This window comes from Pelophylax lessonae (genome assembly GCF_965119305.1).
Source record: "Pelophylax lessonae genome assembly, chromosome: 2".
Taxonomy (NCBI): domain Eukaryota; kingdom Metazoa; phylum Chordata; class Amphibia; order Anura; family Ranidae; genus Pelophylax; species Pelophylax lessonae.
The window spans coordinates 92,788,447-92,815,334 of NC_138769.1; the positions used below are offsets into that span (position 1 = coordinate 92,788,447).

At 42.9% G+C, this 26,888-nt stretch overlaps 1 protein-coding gene across 2 annotated transcripts in view; it reads left to right on the forward strand.

Annotated features, from left to right (window-relative positions):
• The window catches only part of USP16 (ubiquitin specific peptidase 16), a 68,557-nt gene that overhangs the window by 17,761 nt on the left and 23,908 nt on the right, over positions 1 to 26,888 (forward strand). For both annotated transcript variants that reach the window (XM_082246625.1, XM_082246624.1), the window contains 6 exons: positions 945 to 1,132; positions 1,224 to 1,319; positions 9,210 to 9,343; positions 11,792 to 11,879; positions 15,203 to 15,284; positions 19,769 to 19,860. In XM_082246625.1, the coding sequence (XP_082102751.1) occupies positions 945 to 1,132; positions 1,224 to 1,319; positions 9,210 to 9,343; positions 11,792 to 11,879; positions 15,203 to 15,284; positions 19,769 to 19,860 (680 nt within the window). The remainder of the gene's footprint in view (positions 1 to 944; positions 1,133 to 1,223; positions 1,320 to 9,209; positions 9,344 to 11,791; positions 11,880 to 15,202; positions 15,285 to 19,768; positions 19,861 to 26,888) is intronic.

Genomic DNA, 26,888 nt, shown 5'->3' on the forward strand with positions numbered 1-26,888 from the left:
TAAGCGAATGACTATCCGCTGACATCCGATTTGTGTCCTTTCAGTTCTGTTCCGTTTTTTTGGAACGGAACAGAACACTATTTTTGTTCCGTTTAAAAAACGGAAAGGAAGCAAAATCGATTGTCAGCGGTGTCATCCGCTGACATCCACAATCCTCATAGACTTACATTATGTCCGTATATCATTCGCAAACGGATGGGATGATATGCGGAAATACGGAGCGGATGACACAATCCGCTCCGTGTAAAAAAAAAAAAAAAAAAAAAAAAGCACCGGAGCGGATAAAAGAAACTGAACGGCCGTGTGAAAGAGCCCTTAGTCAAACATGTTATTTTCTGCAGTGTATGCATTGCCTGCTTACTCTCTGTTTTCCTTACACATCGTATTTTAGACATCTACACACTGGGTCGCTGTGATTCTGTATGCAATGCAGGCAGATCATGTCTGGTAGGAGGCACCAGCAGGATGAAAACATCACTGCATCCTGACTAAGTACTCCTATCAAAAGCCCTCAGTCCTGATGGAAGCAAAGAAATATGTAAATATCAGAATGCCTTCATGGGTGGGTGTCAGCCTACAGGAGACAGCTTTGTAGTCAGGTTGCATTTGCATACAGACTGCACTAGGTAATGCCTAGATATGATGCCAACCCTCAATCACTCAAAAAATCAATTAAATTAACGGGTGGTCCAGGAACAGTAAGCCTGGGGAGAAAAGGACTAGATGATGCTGGACATCTTTTAGCCAGAAAATGAGACTGGCTCTCTCTGACTTGCTTCAATTTTTAATGCACACTGTGAGAAGCTCACAATGTACAGTGAAATCAGAGTCATCAATATAAGTACAGGAGAGGAGTCCGAACATAATTGTTACCACAGTCTGTTATTGGGCCCAGATCCCTCTGTAGATGTTTGGTATAAAATGGTTTCTATTTTGTGAAATAGTTCAGACAGGCCAAGATGATCCTCATTCTGAAAACCAGCAGGAGAAGGAAGAACCTCAGGTGGTAGAAGATCCCAACAGGGGTGCGAAGAGTAGCAATGCAGCCAACACACAGAATGACAACAAGGAGGTCACTGTGAAAGGGCTCAGCAACCTGGGGAACACATGCTTCTTCAATGCGGTGATGCAGGTCAGCATTGTGAGCGTTTGTCTGTCATAGGACTCAAGACAAGGGCATAGCAGTAATTGGTATAAAACTCTCTTCTGCCATTTGCTCACAGAATTTGTCTCAGACGCCAACCCTGCGGGAGCTGCTGAATGAAGTCAAACATCCAGGAAAAACTGTAACTGTCCAAGTGCCTGATGACTGCCAATCTGTAAGTGTACTAAGAGGACCTGTCACCTGCACGGCACAAGTTCACTATTTTCTTGTTGTCTACATGTGACCATTGCTGTGCAATTTTCATTAATTTATTTATCATTCTGTGATTCTTGGCTTTGCTGCATTTTCTGGCCTCTTGCACTTTTTCAAAGAACAAGCACATGGCTGCTGAGACCAAACACAGTTGTAATTAACCACTTGCCAACCAGCCGCCGCCTAAATATGGCAGCAGATTCGCGGGAGCGATCTTGGGGGTACGCGCCCCGATTCGCCCGCGAGGAAGCTGAGGTGCGGGGTCCCGCAATCGCTCCCCTTGGAGAGAGAACGGTGGTCTGCTATTGTAAACATGGAAGAAAAAGAAATCCCCTGGGGGCCTTTTTTCCAAGTCCATATTAGGGATGCCGGCTACTGTCCATCTCGACACCATCGCCCGAGCAATATTTACATTTGCTATTGTAAACACAGCAGACCGTTGTTCTCTCAGTAATCATCCGAGCCGGTTCACACTGCCGCGACCATAAGTCGCCCCATGTCGGAGCGACTTTTTACCGCGACTTTACCGTGACATTACTGCGATTTTACCGAGACTTCAGCGCGACTTGTGAATTTTGCACCACTTTTATGACAGACGACTTTGTGTTTGGCCAACCAGAATATGATGTGTTGTGACCTAATTCCCCTTTTCTGTTTTTTTTTTTTACTCATTTCCTCATTGCCCACCAGTGCCACGTATCACTGTCCACCAGTGCCACTGCCCACCAGTGCCACGTATGTGTCCACCAGTGCCACGAATCGCTGTCCACCAGTGCCACGAATCGCTGTCCACCAGTGCCACGAATCGCTGTCCACCAGTGCCACGAATCGCTGTCCACCAGTGCCACGAATCGCTGTCCACCAGTGCCACGAATCGCTGTCCACCAGTGCCACGAATCGCTGTCCACCAGTGCCACGAATCGCTGTCCACCAGTGCCACGAATCGCTGTCCACCAGTGCCACGAATCAGTGTCCACCAGTGCCACGTATCAGTGCCACGAATCGGTGTCCATCAGTGCCACGAATCAGTGTCCACCAGTGCCATGTATCAGTGCCACGTATCAGTGGCATGAATCAGTGTCACCAGTGCCACGTATCAGTGCCACGAATCAGTGTCCACCAGTGCCACTTACACAGACCAAGCAGAGATAATGGAATATATATACCATTACATATATATATATATCATATAGGCATGGCTGCAATGTGGGGAATGCCTGGCTAATCTCTTTCTTCTTCCTGGAAAGTCGGATCACAAGTCGCTTCAATTAAGATAAGGAGGCGACTCCCATTGAAGTCTATGGGACAAGTCGGATCATAGGTCGCCTCAAAGTAGTACAGGACCCTTTTCTGAAGTCGGAGCGACTTCAGTAGTGCCAATTAAGACGGCACTGATTGATTAACATTGCTTTTGTTATGTCAAGCGACCTGGTGCTCTCACAGGGCTCCTGTGTTCCTACGATTTAGGAACACAGGTGCCTGTGATGATTCCATAAGCCCACCCCCTACACAGTTAGAAAACACCCCCTAGGCATACATTTAACCCTTTGATTGCTCCTGGGTTAACCCCTTCCCTGTTAGTGTAATTAGTACAGTAACGGTGCATATTTTTAGCACTAATTACTGTAGTAATGTAACTGGACCCCCCAAAAGTGTCAAAAATATCAGGTGTCCGATCTGTCCGCCGCAATATCGCAATCTCGCTAAAAATCACTAATCGTCGCCATTACTAGTAAAAAAAATAAATTAAAAAGAATGACAAATCTTTCCCCTAGTTTGTAGACATGATAACTTTTGCGCAAACCAATCAAACTACGCTTATTGGGATTTTTTTTTACCAAAAATATATAGCAGAATACAAATTGCCTAAAACGCTGAAAAAAAAATATATTTTTACATTTTTTTTTTTTGGGGAATGTTTTATAGCAGAAAGTGAAAAATATATATATTTTTTTTTCCAGAATTGTCGCTCTTTTTTGTTTCTTAGTGCAAAAAATAAAAATCGCACAGGTGATCAAATATTACCAAAAGAAAACTCTATTTGCATGAAAAAAAGACATCAATTTATTTGGGTACAGCGTCGCACGACCGCGCAATTGTCCGTTAAAGTAACGCAGTGTTGAATCGCAAAATATGGCCTGGTCATTAAGGGGGAAAATCATCCGGTCCAGAAGTGGTTAAAAGAGAAGAATGGGAATCGTTTTTTTTTTGTTTTTGTTTTTATAATAATAATACTTACCTATGTGGATGCAGCATTGGCTCTAAAACTGAGAACTGAGCGATCAAACACCACTGATTGCTCGGTCCTCAGAGCTCCGTGAGCAGAGAGCTGGTGACTGTCAGTCATCACTCTATGCTGTGCCCAAACTGCCCACGCTCAGTGGAGAGCTGGGTTTTGGAGGGAGCGCGAGTCGCCAGCTCACACTCTCAGCGGCTCGCTGGAAGGCTAAGCTGGGTGCAGGTCCATGTATGTGGGCGGATCCCGACTATATGGTCTTGATTTTTCCCAAGCCTGGACCGGCTCTGTGACATCAGCCTACAGCGGGCTTTAGCTTACTGTCTCTTGAAAACAGGACACAGGGGTGCACAACAAACAAACTTTGGCTGTTCTTCTCCTTAAAGCTCTAACGAGCAGGGACCTCTGATTCCTCCTGTATTAAATTGTATTGTAACTGTACTGTCTGCCCTTGCGTTGTAAAGTGCTTAGCAAACTGTTGGCACTATGACTCCGTTCACATCTAGGCGTTTTTGGGGAGTTTTTCTGCTCTAGGATCAGCTCTCAAAACGCCCAACAAGACAAATCCTATTCATTTCAATGGCCCCTGTTCACATCTGAGCGTTTTGACGCTGTTTACAAAACGCCCAACGCTCAAAAAAGTACACAAGCTTCTTTTTGGGCAGATTACAGGTGTTTTCCATTGGTATCTATTCAATCAAAAAACGCCTGCACAAAAAACGCCTGTAAATCGCGGTAAAAAAACGCGCGAAAACGCTACGCTCAGGTGTGAATGTAGCCTATATAAATCCTGTATAATAATAATATTAAATATTATGATTACTAGTGCAGCACACAGCAGTAGCAGAAGAGTCATTGCATGCCCAGTATGAAACTTTTTCCCCCTATCCTGTCCTCTTAGGCTCCGTTCACATGTCAGCGTATGGATCGCGGGCAGAACCGCCACGGTTCCGCCCGCGATCCGGAGATTATTGCAAATCGCGGGACGCCTGTGCGTTGCCCGTTGATTTGCGATAGCCCCCCAAACGCTGAGCGATGTTGCCCTGATTTCCGCCTGCCGAATCGCGGTAACATCGCGCAAAAAAAAATCGCGGGACGCATTACGCCCAAAAAAGTACAAGAGCTTCTTTGGAGCGTATTGCGTCCCGCGATTTTTTTTGCGCGATGTTACCGCAAAACGGCAGGCGGAAATCGCGGCAACATCGCTCAGCGTTTGGGGGGCTATTGCAAATCAACGGGCAACGCACAGGCGTCCCGTGATTTGCAATAATCTCCAGATCACGGGCGGAACCGCGGCAGTTCTGCCCGCGATCCATACACTGACATGTGAACGGAGCCTTAAAGTAAATATGTTGGCAGCTTTTGTTGGTATCTCCTGAAATTTTTTTTTTGCTTGGTTGTCATTGTAAACCAATGGCTTGCACACTTTGGGACTCAGTTCTGGGTCATTACTGAAGCCAATAAATCATCATTAAAATAAAGGTGATTCAAAAAAATATGTAACTAAAAAATCCAATCCAAATTCTACACTGCTTAAAAAAAAATTAAAGGAACGCTTTGAAAACACAATAGATCTCAATGGGAAAAAATATCATGCTGGATATCTATACTGATATGGACTGGGTAATGTGTTAGGAAGGAAAGGATGCCACATCGTTTGTTCGAAATGAAAATTATCAACCTACAGAGGGCTGAATTCAAAGATACTCCAAAAATCAAAGTGAAAAAATGATGCAGCAGGCTAGTCCATTTTGCTGAAATTTCATTGCAGCAACTCCACATGGTACTCAGTAGTTTGTATGGCCTCCACATGCTTGTATGCATGCCTGACAACATCAGGACATGCTCCTAATGAAACAACAGATGGTGTCCTGGGGTATTTCCTCCCAGATCTGGACCAGGGCATCACTGAGCTCCTGAACAGACTGTGGTGCATCCTGGCAGCGTCGGGTGGACCGAAACATAATGTCCCAGAGGTGTTCTATTGGATTTAGGTCAGGCAAGCGTGGGGGCCATTCAATGGTATCAATTCCTTTATCCTCCAGGAACTGGCTGCATACTCTTGCCACATGAGGCCGGGTGTTTTCATGGACCAGGAGGAACCCAGGACCCACTGCACCAGTGTAGGGTTTGACAAAGGGTCCAAAGATTTCATCCCGATACTTAATGACTGTCAGGGTGCCATTGTCTAGCCTGTAGAGGCCTGTGCGTCCCTCCATGGATATGCCTCCCCAGATCATCACTGACCAACCACCAAACCGGTCATGCTGAATGATGTTACAGGCAGCATAATGTTCTCTACGGCTTCTCCAGACTCTTTCACGTCTGTCACATGTGCTCAGGGTGAACCTGCTTTCATCTTTGAAAAGTACAGAGCCCCAGTGGCAGACCTGCCATTTCTGGTTTTCAATGGCAAATGCCATTCAAGCTCCATGGTGCCGGACAGTGAGCACAGGGCCCACCAGAGGACATTGGGCCCTCAGGCCACCCTCATGAAATCTGTTTCTGATTGTTTAGTCACAGACATTCACACCAGTGGCCTGCTGGAGGTCATTTTGGAGGTAATGGCAGTGCTCATCCTGTTTCTCCTTGCACAAAGGAGCAGATACCGGTCCTGCTGATGGGTTAAGGGCCATCTACAGCCCTGTCCAGCTTTCCTAGAGTAACTGTCTGTCTCCTGGAATCTCCTCCATGCTCTTGAGACTGTTCTGGGAGATACAGCAAACATTCCTGCAATGGCACGTATTGATGTGCCATCCTGGAGGAGTTGGGACTGCCTGTGCAACCTCTATAGGGTCCAGGTATCGCCTCATGCTACCAGTAGTGACACTGACCCTAGCCAAATGCAAAACCCTGCTGAGGAAGTCGTGGTTTCGATGTAATGCGTATGGGGGAGGAGCCTGCACACGCTGTGGCACCCACTATCGCTGTCCATGCCTGCACTGGCTGAGTGCCAGTCCATGTGAGTTTTTTATTGTATTTTTTACCCCAATAAACCAGTTGCTACAGAGAGCACTAGATTGCTGTGTTTATTTTACATATGCACCCAATCGTGACGGTGGAGAGATGTTTGAGATGAGGTGACCATCCTATCCCCTTTACTGTGTCATTTGGCACTGCGGGTCTGGCCATTACACCACACCTGAAGCACCTTTTTCCAGGACAGGACAGGAGGAAGTAACCTATCCCTTACTACACAGCACCTGTGTGTGCAAAAAGCGGGTTTGGCTCATTATAATCTGTGAGCCAAACCATGAGGTGAGCGGCCCTCATTACTATCAATGCACCAAGTCACTTTATGATATTTAAGCACCAGCACCTGGTCACTGGATATCAGCACAGCACGGAAGAAATTGTTGATTTATTTTTTATGGACTTTGCACAATTTTCTGATTTAATTCCCACTTGTGTATTAATGTTTCATCATTAGATATTATCAGCACGAGCACTTTATTATGATAGCAATCATCCATTAGGTTGTATCTCATTTATCACGGATATTCGTTTTTTTTTTATCACCTGGATCATTTTTACTATCGCATTATTTAAGAGCACATGCACCTTGATTGTGATATATATTCATATATTTATTTATATAAATGTTTTATATATTTTTTGGCATTTGATATTCACTTTGTTTGAATTTATTTATCATATCCTTTGGCGCTACATACCTTATACTTCTTTGAACATCTCTGGTGTTAGGTGAATGCACTTTATGTTAGCAGCCTTTGGTCCCCTTTTCTAGCTATTTAGCAATTAATTGGGGTTATCAGTTGGTTATTGGTCAGCGCTGATTAATCATCTTTTGCACACTATCAGGATCCAGGTATCGCCTCATGCTACCATTAGTGACACTGACCCTAGCCAAATGCAAAACTAATGAAAAAACAGTCAGAAAACGTGAGTAGGGAAACAAAATGTCAGTTGCTTCCACCTGTAAGGAGTTTGTATCATTGTTGCCCACCTAGTGCACCTATTTTAATGTCATTAACACCAAAGCAGCTGAAACGAATTAACAACCCCCTCTGCTACTTAACTTACCATATCAATATTAAAGGAGTTTATTTGACTTGATGCTGTACTCTGAATAAAAAGGGTTCTTTTTAAATTTTTTTCAGCAGTGTATACTCTCCATTAGTTGTTCTCATTGCATCCATATACCGCCTATTAAAGTATTTGTAAAGCCAGACCTTTTTTTTTGGATAGAGTAGACAATGATTAAAGTGGTTGTAAACCCAAAACAAAAATACGTTACAAAAATGTAATATATAAAATATATTGACCTTACCAGTGTCTCACTTTTTCTGCTTTGTAGTGGCAACAATCTGCATGCTTATCTAGCTTCTGCAGTATTGCCAACTTACTGCATATGCTCCAGATCAAAATGGTGTCTAAAGCTGGCCATAGACAGTGTGATTATTTGGAAAATCACTTGATTCCCCCATCAACACAATCAGTTGTTAGTGTTGATAGGGGAATCCCTCCCATAGAGCTATTGTGTTCTGAGGGCTAGGGGAGCCATCCCAGCCGGGAGAAAGCACAGAGATTATTGCTGGTGGCTATAGTCGCTGCCAATAATCGCATGGAAGATCTGAATGTTGGTTGTACCCAAGTTGATCAATCAGCCTGCACATACAGGGTTCGAATCTCAGCCGGTCCCTGCTGTACCGGTCAAGCTTCAAACCATCTATGGCCAGTTTAAGACATATTGTGTCCTAGGATGTTCCTAGCTGTCACATGCAGCACTACCTCCTTGGGCAGATCAGAGCATTTGATTGACATTTGCTTTTTCTCAGATCCTTGTTATTTGTTCTCGCAACAGTCCTGTAAAGCTGACTTTCAATACTAGGCTCTGGCCCCTTCCTTGGTACTCAAAAAGACAGATGGCGGGCACATGACCGCTAATAAATCTTTGAAAAACAGGTATTTATTGTGATTTATCCTCTATTACAGTGCTTAAACACAAAGGTGTGTAAAGGGCAGTTATTACTTGGCAGACTTTGTCAGATTTTTTTTCCAGGAGATTTCCCTTCCCTGCCTGTCCCAAAAGCACAACAAATTTTTGGATTTCCCATCACTCACTGTCTTGATGACAGTGGAGAGCGGAATCTCCCCAGCAGGGACATAGCAGTAAAACCTGATGGGTGTTTTTATATTTCCACGCTCTATCCAAAACTAAAGAAAAAAAAAAAAAACTCTGGCATTACATACATACATACATACATGCAAAAAATTTGGGGGAGCATACCCATGTATTTCTAAAGCTGGTACAGCTATGAACCAAAAGACATGTATATTAAAAAAGAATAGCGCACACATGCAAAAGAAATTACTACCAAATTTGAAGACAATCCATAAATAAAAATGGGGATTTGGTCCCACCATATGGCCATATCGTGCTCAAGCCCACTACTGCGTCAAAGTACCCCATTATCAGTGGGTCCTACACTATCCATGAAAAAGAGATGAATCCAGCCTTTCTAACCCTTGGAGATAATACTCCTTGCTGGGAAAGATGTGCAAATGCACTACAGGGCACTCCATACATACATACATACATACATACATACATACATTTTAAAGTCTTCTGAGCCTCTGTATGATTTATTTCAGACTCCACGAGAAGTCACCCTGGAGCAGCAACCCGGACCCCTTACCTTGGCAATGTGGCAATTCCTTACTGAGATGCAGGAGACTAAGAAAGGGGTTGTAACCCCTAAAGAGCTTTTCTCTCAGGTCTGTAAAAAGTGAGTATGTACCAGGACTGTGACGCTTACTATTGAACATAAGAAATTATCACAGCACTTAATGATGGCATTAATGCATAATATATACTGGGAGCAAGCTACCCAAGAGTTTCCTTTCCTCTAATTTGTATGAAACAAGGGTCTCCAAACTTTCTAGAGCAGTGGTTGTCAACCTATGAGCTGAAGGGGGCCTCATAATGTTCAATTTTGTGTACTGCTTGAGAGGACTTTGAGTAACTGCAGACCTAATAAAGGAAATGAGGATCAAAAAGTGTGGACATGCTACATTTTTGGCTGGGGAAATGCTGCAGAAGACACACGAAGCTGAGAACATGTTACATGCGTCTAATAGAGATCAATGCTTTTACCCCAATCAACGTTTCCCCTACAGACTGGTGGAGGTCTGAGGGCCACATGTCATATGCCAAAGGGCAACAGGTTGGGCACCAGGATTCTGGAAATCCAGTTCAGAACTTTAGGTGGCCAGACTATGTCCAGTGGGAATAGACAATGCCTCTTTTTCAGTAGATGTAAACAATGCCCCAGGCTTGGATATCAGTGAGACAAAAACGTTGCATGGCACCTGTGGTTAGTTGGTAAGGTATGATGCCCTATCAGTGTTTTTGAGAAGAATGATGCCCTGTTGTTAATGTCAGTAGGAGGAGTAGTGCACCCCATCATTTGGCATCATGGGAGGAATAGCGCCCCATCAGTTAGTGTCAATGGAAAGAATAGTGCTCCATCAGTTGTGCCATTTGAAAGAATAGCACCCCACGAGTTGGTGTCAATGGGAAGAATAGTGCCCCACTTCTTGGTGTCAGTGGGAAGAATAGTGCCCCATCAGTTGATGTTAATGGTAAGATTAGTGTTCCATTGTTGGTGTCCATTGGAGGAATAGTGCCCCATCTTTGGTGTCAGTAGGAGGAATAGTACCCCATCATTGGTGTCCGTAGGAGGAATAGTGCCCCATCATTGGTGTTAGTGGGAGAAATAGCACCCAATCAGTTGGTGGCAATGAGAAGAATAGTGCCCCATCAGTTGGTGACAATGGGAGGAATAGTGCCCCATTCAATTGGTGTCAATAAGAAGAATAGTGCCCCATCTTTGGTATCAGTAGAAGGAATAGTGCCCCATCTTTGGTGTTAGTAGGAGGAATAGTGCCCCATCTTTGGTATCAGTAGGAGGAATAGTGCCCCATCTTTGGTATCCGTAGGAGGAATAGTGCCCCATCTTTGGTGTGAGTAGGAGGAATAGTGCCCCATCTTTGGTGTGAGTAGGAGGAATAGTGCTTCATCATTGGTGTTAGTGGGAGAAATAGCATCCCATCAGTTGGTGTCAATGAGAAGAATAGTGCCTCATCAGTTGGTGACAATGGGAAGAATAGTGCCACATCAGTTGATGTCAATGGGAGGAATAGTGCCCCATCTTTGGTGTGAGTGGGAGAAATAGCACCCCATCAGTTGGTGTCAATGGGAAGAATAGTGCCCTTATCAGTTCTGTTGTCTGTGTTTATGTAGTGGAAGGAATAGTGCCCCATCGATGATGTAAATTTGAAGAATAGAGCCTCATCCTTGGTATCAGAGAGAGAAGTGCTCCCTTGTTGGTGTATGTAGGAGGAATTGTGAAAAACAGGCAGCTGATACGTCACTTACCCACTTCCTGCTGGCAATACACACATATGTGGCCTCTCAGCAGGTGGGCTTTACCGCCGAGCGGCCACATGTGAGAGCACGCTCCCAACGCGGGAACCCGGTGGCTACTGGAAAGCTTTGAATGCATACTTGCGATTGGGAGCTTTCTGATCATGTGACAGGCAAACAGTGGTCACATGATCAGAATGCTCACCTCCCCCTACCGGCATTTGGAGCCTCTTAAAGGGCCAGGAGGCGCCGGCAAGGGGTTTTAGATGTAACTTGGTAGAAAACAGGTTAATAGGTTGTTCATTTTTATCTTGTTGTTTTTGGCTGGAGTTCTGCTTCAAGCATTTTTTTTTTTTTTTTTGGATAGCAGTAGCAGCCCACTGATTGGTCTCACTTGCACTGCTGAAAATTGCTTTCAGTGATAGCCATCATGGCTTTTAATCAAGGGCTCTACTTGGGGTATATCCTAGCTAAATCTAGGATATACATTGGTAATCTTTTATCCTTTTTTATAAGCTAGCTGGGTTATATTTTATTGTGCATCTTAAGAATCTCTTGCACATTTGCTAGTAAAACGGCACATCATGGCTGTGTTTATAGACACATGGCTGCCCCTATACACTTATAGCATTAAAACCTGTAAATAGAATACATTTTATTAGCCCTAAACCGGTTTTCCATGTAATCTTTACATTTATTTGTTGTAGCCTCAGTTTATATAAATGTCTTACTCTTACTGCTTTGTGTGAGTTAGGTGGTTTCTACTTAGCCAATGTATGAGTAGTGTCTGCATTGCTTTTCTTTCCAGAGCCGTCCGATTCAGGGGGTACCAGCAGCAAGACAGCCAGGAGCTTCTCCGCTACCTTCTAGATGGAATGAGAGGAGAGGAGATACAGGTATTTCTTAGTTTTGACTGCCGCTGTATCTCTAGACCAGGTACAGGCAACTCTGGATTGTGCAAAGTACTGGAAGACCGAGCAGTCTGGGGGATGTAGCCTAAAATTGTGGTGCCTCCAGTTACTCAAATCTGCATTACCTAAATGTAACAGAAAGATAGAGAAGTGACGGCAGAAGAAGACAGAGTAGTTCATCGAGTCTGCCCATTTTTCTATAGATCTATGTTTATCCTAAGCATGTTTGAACCCATTTATTGTTGACTGTCTCTATACCTCTGCTGGGAGTTTATTTCAAGCATCAACTACCCTTTCAGTAAAATAAATATTTTCTAAGATTCGTTTTGAACTTTTCTCCTGTTAGTTTGAGGTCATGTACCCATATTCTTGATTTTGGTTTCATTTTGAAAAAACTGCCCTCCGGAACCTTCTTTACCCCCTTGATGTATTTAAAGGTTTCAATCCTTCAATCCAAGGTTTACCCTTCTTTCCTGCAGACTGTACATATTAAAGTGATTTGTAAAGTGTTGTTTTTTTTTGGTTTTTTTTAAATAACAAACATGTTCTACTTACCCGCTCTGTGCAGTTGGTTTTGCACAGAGCAGCCCAGATCCTTCTCTTCTCGGGTCCCTCTTTGGCTCTCCTGGCCCTCCCTCCTGACGAGTGGCCCCACAACAAGCAGCTTGCTATGGGGTCACTTGAGCCGAGTCACAGCTCCATGTATCCATTCAGACACGGAGCCCCAGGTAGGCCCCGCCCCCCTCTCTCCTCATTGGCTCACTAAATGTGACAGCAGCGGGAGCCAATGGCACTCCGCTTCTGTCTCAGCCAATGAGAAGGAGAGTCCCTGACAGCCGAGTCTCTTGTGCAACATTGCTGGATCGAGATAAGCTCAGGTAAGTATTAGGGGGGCTAAAGGGGGCTGTTGTACACAGAAAGTTTTTTTTATCTGAATGCATAGAATGTATTCCGATAAAAAAAAAAAAACCTTCTGTCTTTACAATAACTTTAAGTTCCTAAAGTCGCTCTGGACGTGTTTTATTCCCCAAAACTTTCACCATTTTTGTAACCCGTCTCTGGACTCATTCTATTTTATCAATATCTTTCTGTAAGTGAGGTCTCCAGAACTGGACACAGTTATTCTAAATGAGGTCTCACTAAAGATCTATAAAGAGGAATCTGAACCTCCTTCCTCCTGCTGGTGATCCTTCTAGTGATGCATCCTTGAATTCTTTTTGCTTTTCCCACTGCCTGATCACACTGTTTGCTCATTTTGCAATAACCTGAAATAAGTACCCCCAAATATTTTTTCTCTGTAGTGCTGGCCAACACCGTACCCCCAAATTTGTACAATTTTTCCCTAGGTGCATTACTTTACAATTGGAAACATTGAACTGCAGTTTCCACTGCTTTGACCAATCTTCCAGCAATGCCAAATCATGTTCCATGTTACAGAACCCTGCAGGAATATCAACCCTATTACACACCTTTGTATCATCAGCAAAAATTAATACCTTGCCAAACAAATCTTTAATTATATCACTTACATATACAGAATCTCACAAAAGTGAGTACACCCCTTACACCGTATCTTTTCATGTGACAACACTGAAGAAATGACACTTTGCTACAATGTAAAGTAGTGAGTGTATAGCTTGTATAACAGTGTAAATTTGCTGTCCCCTCAAAATAACTCAACACTCAGCCATTAATGTCTAAACCGCTGGCAACAAAAGTGAGTACACCCCTAAGTGAAAATTGTCCCAATTGGGCCCAATTAGCCATTTTCCTTCCCCAGTGTCTTGTGACTCCTTAGTGACTCCTTAGTGCTACAAGGTCTTAGGTGTGAATGAGCTCTTGTACTTCTTTGGAGCGTATTGCGTCCCGCGATTTTGTTTGCGCGATGTTGCCGCGATTCGGCAGGCGGAAATCGCGGCAACATCGCTCGGCGTTTGGGGGGCTATTGCAAATCAACGGGCAACGCTAGGCGTCCCGCGATTTGCAATAATCTCCGGATCGCGGGCGGAACCGCGGCGGTTCTGCCCGCGATCCAAACGCTGACATGTGAATGCAGCCTTAGGCTCCGTTCACATGTAGGCGTTTTGGGGAGTTTTTCTGCTCTAGGATCAGCTCTCAAAACGCCCATCAAGACAAATCCTATTCATTTCAATGGCCCCTGTTCACATCTGAGCGTTTTGACGCTGTGAGCAAAACGCCCAACACTCAAAAAAGTACATGAGCTTCTTTTTGGGCAGATTACAGGCGTTTTCCATTGGTCTCTATTCAATCTAAAAACGCCTGCACAAAAAACGCCTGTAAAAACGCCCATAAAAACGCCTGTAATGGCAACGCCAAGATGTGAACGTAGCCTTACTATCCTACTTACCACTTTAGTGAACCATATTGTTTTTTTCTTCCGTTTATTCTTACTAACTTGCCTGACATATAATTGATTTGCCTCCAGGATGGTAGACTTTAATAGTGCCCATTGATTACTTACTCATTTTACCCCCGACCTTTCAATTCATTTTTTAGAAATGTCCTTATTTCTGCAAAATTTGTCCTTTATAAAATCTAAAACTTTTGTTTTTGTGTATGATTTTTCAGTTCTTGTTTTAATATCAAACTAACAAAAATCCAAACCCTCTGGGTGGGACTTTGAAGGGCATAAAAAAACCCAGGGTATTGCTTCTACCTGTCCTATGATGTATTTACAGTCAGAATGCCTGTGGTTTCCTTCTCGGACGGTGTAATTATTGTGTAATGTACAGCCGCACCTGTTTGCATCTAATATGCATTTTTCATATGTAATAAAATTTACAATTTTTCTAAACATATTTTTAATTTTTTATGCCCTTCAAAGTCCCACCCAGAGGGTTTGTTTTTTTTGTACAATTACTAGGGATGTGGGCTTCTTATCCCAAGAACAACATTCTCTAGATATGACTATCAAACCAAAGACATTGGTGATCACTAGGACCCAAATTCTCTCCCACCTAAACATCAGACAGTGGAATCCCCAATTGTCAGTACTAGGTCTAGAATCTGATCACCTCGGGTTGGGCTTTTTACTAACTGTTTTAGAGAAACCCCATTCACTTCCATTACGTCCCTCCTCCTGCTTGTAATAGCGGTTTGAGAATTCCAGTTAATGTCACGCATGTTGAAGTCACCCATAAACAAAACCTCTCCCTATAGAGAACATTTTGAGACTGAGTTGGAAAAAAAAAGCAGTGGTGTGACTGTCTGTTCTAATTGAAGCTAGATTCCGCAATCATTAATGCTATTTTATGACTTCATATCTTTTTCCTTTGTAATTATTGTAGAGGGTAACTTCAGCTATTTCGAAGATATTACAGGCTGCATCAGAGAAGATTGAGGATGGGGAAGTTAAAAAGATTGTCAGAGGTATGATTGTGTATATGTGAGAACCATATTGTGTTTCTGTCTAGCCTGTTTTGCTTTGGAGCTCTGTGGTTCAGTTGATTTCCCACCAGGCCCTAATTCATCAAGCTGCTATAGCATTTAAATTGTTACTAAACCCAGGAGCCTGTATTCACTATGTCTGGTCTCCCACAGTACACAGAACATGGAAATGCAATTATTTTAGTAAATATAAACTGCTAAATACATTTTCTCATCAGCAGTATATAGCAGTCTTTTGATTTCTCTCAATTCCTGGTGAAGCTTGTAGGAGTTTTCATACTGCACTGAGCTGTCCTATGAGTCTACAGGGCTACTGACCCTCTGTCTGGACAGTGCTGATTGGCCCTGTGCTGATCACATGTACTGTCCCAAGAAAAATAAAAACTCTAGCAATACATACCAAACTGAGCATGTGCAGCCTGACTCCAAAGGCTCTGTCTTATCCGGACATGTTTTGGAGTCAGTGGAAGAAGAGGAGAATCTGTGCATACAAGATCAAGCATCCTATTTACACAATGCAGAGGTTTAACCCTTTAGGTTCCACAGTGAGTATAACAAACATGCGCTACTGCACATGCAGACTGATTTTACTGTTGTGGGTTTAGTAACACTTTAAGGCTACCCAAGGTGTTTTTAACTAGTTGCGGACACTGGGCATCAAAGTATACAGGGCATGTGTAGTATGTTTAGTCCTTCTGCCCCACTGCCACGCCCCCGCACACTACCTAGCAATTCTTGGCTCTGATTATTCAAAGCTGGAAGTTGTTGTGTGAGTACAACAGATCTAGTCGCTGCTGTCAAAAAAGAATCTGACTGAGTGTTTATCGTTTTAAATAGAGGTGCAAGGTAACATTGTGACTTTGTATCTACACTGTTTCATTCACCTACAGTACAGAGATGAACTTCTATCTGCAGTTACTATCAAGTAAAGCAACCTGACAAGTTAAAAAAAAAAAAAAATTTGGTGCCGTACCACAGGCAGACCCAATTTTAAAGCTTGACATGTTAGTGCTATTTACTTGGCATAACCTCATCTTTTATATTTTACCAAAAAACTGGGTAACATATTCTGTTTGTGTGAAATAAAATTCATCAAAGTGTAAAAAAAAAAAAAATGCTGCAAAAAATACCGTGTGACATAAAAGACTGCAACACCTAGAGCTGCATGATTAATCATTAAAAAAAAAGCTTGATTCAACCCCCCCTCACGATCTTAATCTGGCATTTCCACGATTTATTCAACAGGTGTAGAGCCGTTCTCTGCTCAGAAAAAAAAAATAGACAGCTGGCAAAGTTTATCACAACATTGCTCAGCACTGAGATAAAAAGAAACATTGTATCTTGAGGGTAGTATAACCACTTAAAGACTAAGCATTTTTCTGACATTTTTTGCTAGAAAATTACTTAGAACCCCCAAACATAATATTTATATTTTTTAGCAGAGACCCTAGAAAATAAAATGGCGGTAATTGCAATATTTTATGTCCGACTATATTTGCGCTGCGGTCTTTCAAAGCAATACATTTTAATAAATGAAAATAAAAACGAAACCGTAAAGTTAGCCCAATTATTTTTTTGTATAGTGCGATAGATGATGTTACGTCGAGAATTGTGATTTTCATTTTATCCAGAATTGTGCAGCTCTAGCAACACCTATCATTTTATTCTATAGGGCCTCTGCTAAAATAATATATATAATGTTTGGGGGTTCTAAGTAATTTTCTAGCAAAAAAAAGTAGATTTTTACATTTATGTGGAAAGTGTCAGAATTGGCCCGGTAGGCAAGAAGGAAATCTACAAGATTAGGCAGAAAGAGGCCAAGCAAGTTATAAGAACTTCTAAAGCGCAGGCAGAAGAAAAACTAGCTCAGTCTATGAAAAAGGGGGATAAGACATTCTTCAGATATATAAATGAAAAAAGGAAATTAAAACAAGGAATAACTAAATTAAAAACAAAGGACGGAAGGTATGTAGAAGAGAATAAAGGGCTAGCCGACTGCCTTAATGAATACTTCTGTTCAGTTTTTACAGAAGAAAAAGGAGAAGGACCTCCACTTGAAAGGATGACTAATGAATCATTTGATGCATGTGTCTTTACAGAGGAAGACGTACTAAGATTGCTGTCTAAAGTGAAGACAAATAAGTCACAGGGTCCTGATGAGATACACCCAAGATTATTAAAAGAGCTTAGTGGTGAGCTGGCAAAACCATTAACAGATCTATTTAACCAATCATTAGTAACAGGAGTCGTCCCGGAAGATTGGAAATTGGCAAATGTCGTGCCCATTCACAAGAAAGGTAGTAGGGAGGAATCGAGCAACTATAGACCAGTGAGTCTGACATCAATAGTAGGCAAATTAATGGAAACCCTATTAAAGGATAGGATTGTGGAACATCTTAAATCCCATGGATTGCAAGATGAAAAACAACATGGGTTTACTTCAGGGAGATCATGTCAAACAAATCTTATAGATTTTTTTGACTGGGTGACTAAAATAATAGACGGTGGAGGTGCAGTAGACATTGCATATCTAGATTTTAGTAAGGCTTTTGACACTGTCCCACATAGAAGACTTATCAATAAACTGCAGTCATTGAGCATGGACTCCCATATTGTTGAGTGGATTAGGCAGTGGCTGAGTGACAGACAACAGAGGGTTGTAGTCAATGGAGAACATTCAGAACAAGGTCATGTTACCAGTGGGGTACCTCAGGGATCTGTACTGGGACCAATTTTGTTTAATATCTTCATAAGTGATATTGCAAAAGGCCTCGATGGTAAGGTTTGTCTTTTTGCTGATGACACAAAGATATGTAACAGGGTTGATGTTCCTGGAGGGAAACGCCAAATGGAAAAGGATTTAGGAAAACTAGAAGAATGGTCAGAACTCTGGCAACTGAAATTTAATGTGGATAAGTGCAAGATAATGCACCTGGGGCGTAAAAACCCAAGGGCAGAATATAGAATATTTGACACAGTCCTGACCTCAGTATCTGAGGAAAGGGATTTAGGAGTAATTATTTCAGAAGACTTAAAGGTGGGAAGACAATGTAATAGAGCAGCACGAAATGCCAGCAGAATGCTTGGATGTATAGGGAGAGGTATAAGCAGTAGAAAGAGAGAAGTGCTTATGCCGCTGTACTGGTGAGACCTCACTTGGAGTATTGTGCGCAGTACTGGAGGCCATATCTCCAGAAGGATATAGATACTCTAGAGAGAGTTCAGAGAAGAGCTACTAAACTAGTACATGGATTGCAGGAAAAAACTTACCAGGAAAGGTTAAAGGACCTTAACATGTATAGCTTGGAAGAAAGAAGAGACAGAGGGGATATGATAGAAACTTTTAAATACATAAAGGGAATCAACTCGGTAAAGGAGGAGAGCATATTTTAAAAGAAGAAAAACTACCACAAGAGGACACAGTTTTAAATTAGAGGGGCAAAGGTTTAAAAGTAATATGAGGAAGTATTACTTTACTGAGAGAGTAGTGGATGCATGGAATAACCTTCCTGCAGAAGTGGTAGCTGCAAATACAGTGAAGGAGTTTAAGCATGCATGGGATAGGCATAAGGCTATCCTTCATATAAGATAGGGCCAGGGACTATTCATAGGATTCAGATATATTGGGCAGACTAGATGGGCCAAATGGTTCTTATCTGCCGACACATTCTATGTTTCTATGTGGTTAACCACTTCTGATGTTCCATCTGCTTGATTGTTCTTACAGGGGACTCCCCCCTCCCACTGGTGCTTCTACCAGATCGCCAGTGCAATTCGGAGAAGGAATTCGCCAGCGGCGGAAGCTTCCCATAGAGAATACTGAGGACTAGATTGTTCCCGGCAGTCTCTATGACTCTCGGAGGCCCGGGTGCGACGTTATGACGTCAAGTCCGGCCTGGCAGTTGTAAATAGTGCCATGGACTCGGCAAAAAATACAAGATCATTTTTTTTTTTTTTTTAGCTCTTTCTTTAGCTGGAGGAAGCGTGGGGTCTTATTGACCCCAGATCTCTCAATAAAGAGGACCTGTCATGCACTATTCCTATTACAAGGGATGTTTATATTCCTTGTAATAGTAAGAAAAGTGATCAAAAAAAAAAAAAAGAGAAAGCTTAAAAATAAAATTAACATTAAAAAATATATTATAATATAATATATATATATATATATATATATATATATATATATATATATATATATATATAATCCAGCAGGGACAGCAGAGCTGCTTAGAACTTCCACAGCAGGTGTGCAGCCAGAGTTCCAGAGAAAGGATGGAAGAAAGGTTTATCTCTGCAGCATCTACCAAAATCTGAATACAAGTTTTGGGTGGTCTGGCTGTTAAACATTATCTGAAATAGAAGCTTTGCGCAAATTCTTGCTTCTAGTTTTCCTGGAAAGTATTTACAATATAATGTTGATGGAAAAGCATAAATAGTGTGACATTAATTCTCTTTCTCTTTATTAGACTGTGAAAAAAGAAGAGCTATCCCCAACTTTGTTGACCGCTTATTTGGAGGAGAGCTGACAAGCACAATCATGTGTGAGACCTGCCACACAGTATGTTCACTTTTCTCCTTTTGAACTGTGTTTGCTATAAAGATTTTGCTGCAAAGATCTCCTTAAAGTGGAACTATAGCAATTCATGAAGTAAGGTTGCTAGTTACCAACATCCCTACATATATTCCAGGAATCTTCCAGGACAGCTTAATGAGAGATAGGCTCTTCCCACCTAGCACAGGAAACACAATCCACATTCGTTTAAATACAGGTAAGAGCCAGAGACCGTCAGTATTTTGTGTTTCCTCGGCCAGACAGGATAATTTCAAGAGAGAACATCATGCTATCAGGCCTCCGTGCTAGGTGGCAGAAGCCTCCCGACCCTGGCCTCTCCTAAACTGGGACAGTGTCCCTGGGGAAGGGCAGCTGGGGAACTCGGGGCCCCCCGGTACCTCTGGTATGGACCACATTGGGGAGCACTGGACCAGTTCCCCAATCCACAGGGCCGGTCTGGAACCTTCAGGGACGGACAAAGTGGTTGTGCCAGCGGATGTTCCAGGCACCTAAAGGATCCTGCAAGCCCAGACTCCCTGCACATCAATGGAGGTGGCTGCTGCAGAGGAGGTGGATCAAGGGACTCGTGTGGATCCTGGCCCTAAGGTAAGCGAGTAATGAAGGGTCATCAGCTCTGTTACCTGACACTGGTGGAGGGGAACTAGTGGTAGCTGTGGTCATGTACACTGCCTTAGCTTGCAAAGGTGTGGGGGTCACTGGTGATCTTCCTCTCTCCTTTTGTGTGTCGTTTGGATTTCTGCACTTGGCAATTTCTTTACCGGTCAGTGTTCACTTGTGCCTTGCAGGGCAGGAGCCTCTATGATAAAGATGGGATGGTTTTCGGGGGAGATTCCCAAAAAAAAATATGCCTCGTGCAAGCAAAAGTTGTCTTCCTTCTGGGTAAAAAGTGCTTTGCCAAGGATGCATTGATGCTCTAGCTAAAAAAGAAACTAGCTCTATATTAAAAAAAAACATTCAAGTCTTTTAGATCTTCTCTGCAAGAGCCAGGTCTTTCAGACGTGTCTCAGCCCAGTACTTAATACGCTAGCGCGGCACCTCAGGCCCATGCATCTGCACCGGTCATAGAAGGACAGGGGCTGCTGGAACAGCTGGAGGACAACTCGGGTGAAGATTCTACCGCTGAAGAAGGAAAAGTAAGGGAATAAAAAGCAAGTTGGGTGCAAAAATGTTTGTTCCCCTCTGACGAGACAGATGATTTACTCAAGATTATATACGATACTTTGGAGTTAGAAGAAAAAGAGAGCCAAAGTTTGTCAGTACATGATAAACTCTATGCAGGTTTACAATCAAACAGGCAAGAACGTTCCCCTTACACGCTGCTTTGAAAGATACCATACTGCAGGAATGGAGAGAAAGTCTTTCTCCCCAGGTTTCCTTTTGAGAAAGAGGATGCGGCGTTATGGGAGAAATGTCCAAAGCTGGATGCAGCTCTTTCCAAAGTAGCAAGAAAATCAGACCTATCTTTTGAAGACGCAGGAGCACTTAAAAAAGCCATGGATAGAAAGGCGGAAGGTTATTTGAAGAAGGCATGGGATGCAGGTGCGGCTAACTTTCAACCATCCATTTCATCCACCTGTGTAGCCAGGGTTGAAGCAGTTAAAGATCCTCCTACAGCAAGACACCCCTAAAGAGGAGATTTTGGATTCACTCCAATCTTCAACAAGGCCATGGCTTATAATGCGGATGCTTCCGCAGAGGCCATCAGGTTTTCACCTAGATGTACAGCTCTCATAAATGAGGCCAGGCTAGCGATCTTGCTTAAAGGCGGGGCAGGAGACGCAGCGTCTAAAGCAAATGAATGCTCATTATCGTTCAAGGGGAGCTTAATATTTGGTGAAGACCTGGATTCAGTTTTGGAGAGGTCTGCTGATAAGAAAGGCTTTCCAAATCCAAAGAGACAACAGTCCAAAAAGCCTTTTCGTCCTTTCAGCAAAATCGGTCAGAAGGACACAGGCAAAAGGGACCTAAGTAGACCCTGGCAACAGAAGATGGGTAAAGGCAGAGGGGTATTTCTGTTTAATCCCTCACAAACCAAAAACAAGAGCCAATGACTCCCCTTGCATGGTATGAGCGAGGCTGGGGGCCTTCCTACGTTCTTGGCAAAAGGTTACAACCAAGGAGTTTATTCTGGATCTAATTGGCAACAGTTACAGGATAGATTTCTATCAAATACCCCCAAGGCGATTTTTGATGACTCCACTGCCAAAGGACTCAGACATGGTAGCGGCCATGACAAATCTAATACAGGAGTTTCTGGATCCTTTCCCCCATCACTCGAGAGCAAGGGTATAAGGGGTTCTATTCCCATGTGTTCATCAGAAGGAAACCTTTGGGGAAATACAGGTTGATCCTGAATTTAAAAGGAGTCAATAAAAGTGTTGTTTACAAAAAATTCAAGATGGACATGATTTTCACAACAAGGGGGCTATTATTCAGAGAAGCTTTCATGTCCACGATCGATCTAAAAGATGCATACCTGCATACGCCGATCAGAAGCTGCTCCAAACCCTTCCTCAGGTTTGCAATGAAAGGTCCAGACTAGATCATCTTTTTCCAGTTTAACGTCCTCCATTCGGGTTGGCATCTGCTTCCAGGATCTTCACGAAGGTCCTGGCAGAAGCCTTACAGCCTTAATACCCTACCTGGATGATCTGCTGATATTTACAGAGTCATTCACAGTACTGCAGAAAAGCCTAAGCTACACAATAAACCATCTGAAATCGTTGCGGTGGATTGTGAACATCTGAAAAATCTAATTTGCAACCATCGCAGAAGATCGTCTTTCTATAGTACATACTAGATTCGGTGGAAGCAAAAATATATTTGCCGGAAGAGAAGAAAGATCTATTGAAGATAGAAATCTCTAGTCTACTACTGAGACAGGCAGTATCCATCAGGGAAATTTAGGCTTTTGTGTCTGACGACGGCATCTATCCCAGCGATCTCCTGGGCTCAAGCACACATGGGAATTCTGCAGAATTTCTCCCTGTCAGTGTATAAGGAGGTATGCAGTCCCCTTCCCTCATGGAAGTGGCAAAAACTGATCCTTACGTGGGCAGAATAAAACACCCTCTCTGGCAGCTATTCACCTCAAAGGGAAGCTGAATCCTCTGGCGGATTTCTTGAGCAGAGAAAAGATTTGTCACACGGAATGGAGTTTGAATCAGGAAGTGTTCGAGGCAATCTCAGAGATGTGGGGTCGACCTCTAATAGACCTGTTCGCCTCATCCAAAAATGCGAAATTAGAATACTTTTTCTCAATTCACAGAAACCTGGGCAGTCTGGATCTGGATGCTTTTGCATTTCCATGGTCAGAGGGTCTCCTGTGTGCTTTCCCTTCGTTCAGGCTCATACCAAATGTGATTCTGTAAGTCAAATCCTCAAGCGAAAGTAATTCTGATTGCTCCAGTTTGGCCAAAAGGGTCATGGTTTGCCACTCTACAGAAACTGTCAATAGCAACACCCTGGAGGCTGCCAGAGAGGATCGATTTATTGGTCCAGGGTTAGCCCCCAATACTTTGAGTGTACAAGTGGCAGCATTGTCCAGTTTCCTAGATCTCAGATTGGCAGAACATACTCTAATAAGAAGATTCATCAAGGCTGTCTCAAGGAGTGGAGCGCCGCAGTCCAATAAGTTTCCCCTGTGGGATTTGTCTGCGGTCCTTCAGAGTTTCTTAAAACAGCCGTTTGAACCGTTAAAGGAAAGTATGTTAAAAGTATTAACCAACAAGACCGCGCTCTTAGTGGCTGGTCATGGCTAGAAGAGTCCGCAAACTACAAGTGATGTCCATAGCAGAACCATACTGCTCCATTCTGCCCAATAGAGTAATTCTATCGCTGGACTCAGGCTTTCTTCCCAAAGTTTTGACGGACTTTCATTGGTCACCGGAAATCATTATCCCCCATCGTTTTGTGGGCAAGCTAGCAACCCTAGGGAAGAAGATTTTCATAAAATTCACGTAAGGTGGTGCTTATTATATTACATTGAGCGCACCAAGGAATGGAGGAAAGTCCCTAATCTATTCCTTTTATACTCGGGGCACAAAAAAGGTTCAGCAGCTTCCAGAACTACCATCACTTGATGGATGAAGGCGGCAATCATTGAGACCTATGCAACTGCCGGGCTTCAAGCTACCCAAAATCTTAGAGCCCATTCCACCAGGACCTTGGCTACATCCTTATGCTGAAAGGGCAGGTGCTACCCGATCCAAATCTTCAAAGCAGCTTGGTTGAGTTTTCAGACCTTTGTCAAGCATAACCTTCTGGATCTCTTATCCGCTAACAACCTAGCTTTTGGGAAAAATGTGCTTCAGGCTGTGGTCCCTCCCTAGCAGGTATGGTTTCTATAATGTCACTTTCATTAGGCCGTCCTGGAAGGTGACTGGGGAAAAAGTTTAGTTATTACCTGTTAACTTGATTTCCAGGAATCTTCCAGGACGGCGCTGCTACCCACCCTATTTTACATGTTGTAGTATGGGTGGTAGGTAGGAAATTAGCTGTGGCTTAGTTATTTGTTATTACTCAGGGTCTCACCTGTATTTAAACTGATGTGGATTGTGTTTCCTGCGCTAGGTGCGAGGAGCCTATTTCTCATTAAGCCATCCTACAAGATTCCTGGCAATCAAGTTAACCGGTAATAATTAGTTTTTCTGCGACTTTGAAACAACTGTCAGTGAATTCCTGGGTAAAATTTTTGTAATGTCGGATCCAAATCACATCAATACAGATGAGGATCCCACTTAGAGGTGACTTCCATTAAAGTCTATGAGCACAAGTCAGATAGAAATCACCTTGAAGGAACCTTTTCTAAAGTCGGAGCAATTTCAGTAGTGCTAATTAGAATAACTCTTATTGAATAACATGGGATTTCACATGTCACGCAACTTGGGATCTCTGAAGTCACAGTAGTGTGAACAGAGCCTAATACCTGCTTGCTTATATGACACATGGCCACATCATGAATATCGTGGGTTAAAATCCAAAGTAGTGACTACTTTGGATTTTTATTGATTTTAACCCACGATATTCATATTCATTTGATGGAAAGTAAATAAAAATATTAAATATTATGTAATGATTATAAATGTCAAGCGATTTGTAATGATTTGTTCTCATTGTAGAAATTATGTTTCCACATGTTATACACCCCTGAAAAATGAAAAGAAATTATATTTCGAAACGTGTTAAGTGCTCCCAATCATATTGTTATGTAATTGGTGATTTTTTTGTGGGAACACTGTATTGCATTTCTAAGATATACATATACACTAAAATAGCCGATACATTTTTTCGTATGTTTAACATTATAATTTAATGTCATACAGTAAAACCTTGGTTTGAGAGTAACTTGGTTTGAGAGCGTTTTTGCAAGACAAGCAAAATTTTAAAATAAATTTTGACTTGATAAACAAGCCATGTCTTGATATACAAGTAGTGTCACGTCACAGTATAAAAGAGAAAAGAGGCACCTCCTAAGTGTAGCAATATGGTTACATTTAATGAAGGTACAACATTTAGCAACTCACATGGTTGATGATTAAAACAGGGACATCTAAGTATGCAGGCATCTGGGATAAAGCTGTCCACATAGACCATCCTCCTCACCGCCATCGACGTCATCCCTTCCACACTGCGCTCCATGAGCGCTTCAAGCCTTGCTCTCAAATCACTCTACTGCAGGGTAGTCTTCCCGATCACGACTGCAGACTGACAGTGGTGAGAGCAGGAGGTGCGGAGGATGTGCAGGCAAAATCTAACTAACGCTAAACCTGCTCTCTGCTTCATTCTAACCCTGTAGAGAAAAAATCGCTATACTTGCCTATTTTGCAGCCGATCCAGGTCCCATCGGCGGCTTCAGCGTGGAGGAGGGTGCAGGAGAGCCAGCCAACAACAGAAGCCCCATAGTAACTCCATGGGTGACGTTACTTACCAGTCATTTCACAGCCGTTGTCGCTCCTCTCCTGCACAGACCTTCCGCCGCTGGAGACCAGACTGGATCGACTGCAAAATAGGTAAGTACAGCGATTTTTGCTTTACAGGGTTCGCTAGATTAGGGTTAGAATGGGGCAGAGAGCAGGTTTAGTGTTAGTATATAAAAAACGGCAACCAAACAATATGTAAAACATATAAGTGTAACCAGTAGCGCAAAAGATGGTGGTAACCTCTCACCATCAACAGAGTATAAGTGCAAACAGCCCTTCTACTCAGCAGTTACACATGAAGTCACAATGATGAACAATCAACAGTAAAAGTCCGTCAAGACGTCAGAATGTCCATCCATAAATAGATGCATCCAAACATGTGAACTTGATGGGATGTGAACTTGATAAGTGGATGTACTGCGGGTCACCTCTTAACACCACCACCGTGCAAGCAAGGGGGAGTAGATCACACTCACCAACACTAATGGCTCAGCCACTCTCGTGGATAAGCAAACGCACTAGATGTCAGCAATTTCCACCATAGATAATCCTGAATGCTTCACAAAGATGAGGGGGGACCAGTGTACTCCGAATTATGTGAGAGAGAAAGCACAAACCCCACTAGTGCAATATTGTTTAAACACTTAATTCATTGCATCCACTTAAAAAGAAAGCCACTCTCATTTCAACATAATTACAAAGGCATGAACAACATCGCGGAGGATATACTGCACCGTTCGGGGACGTTCCCAGGCTCCACGCCGTGGTCCGTGCTCCTTTCGGGTCTGCTATCACTCCTTGCAACGATACTGTATAGTAAGTTGGCGCCGTCAGGTCACGCCCTGACTAGTTTCGTCCTTCCGACTTCATCACAGGGGGCATGACACTGATGGCACGGCGTCCAACTAAATACACGAGCACCTTTAGGTTTAGTGTTAGGTTTTGCCTGAAAAAAAAAAAAATCATCCAAGTACCTTTTTCCTAAATTATATACAGCTGTCACATGACCCAACTCCTTCCCAACCTGTCTGCAGGGTAACATAAACAGGAGGAGCTTCTAGTCCTCTGCTGATGGTCACATGTTCAAAATAA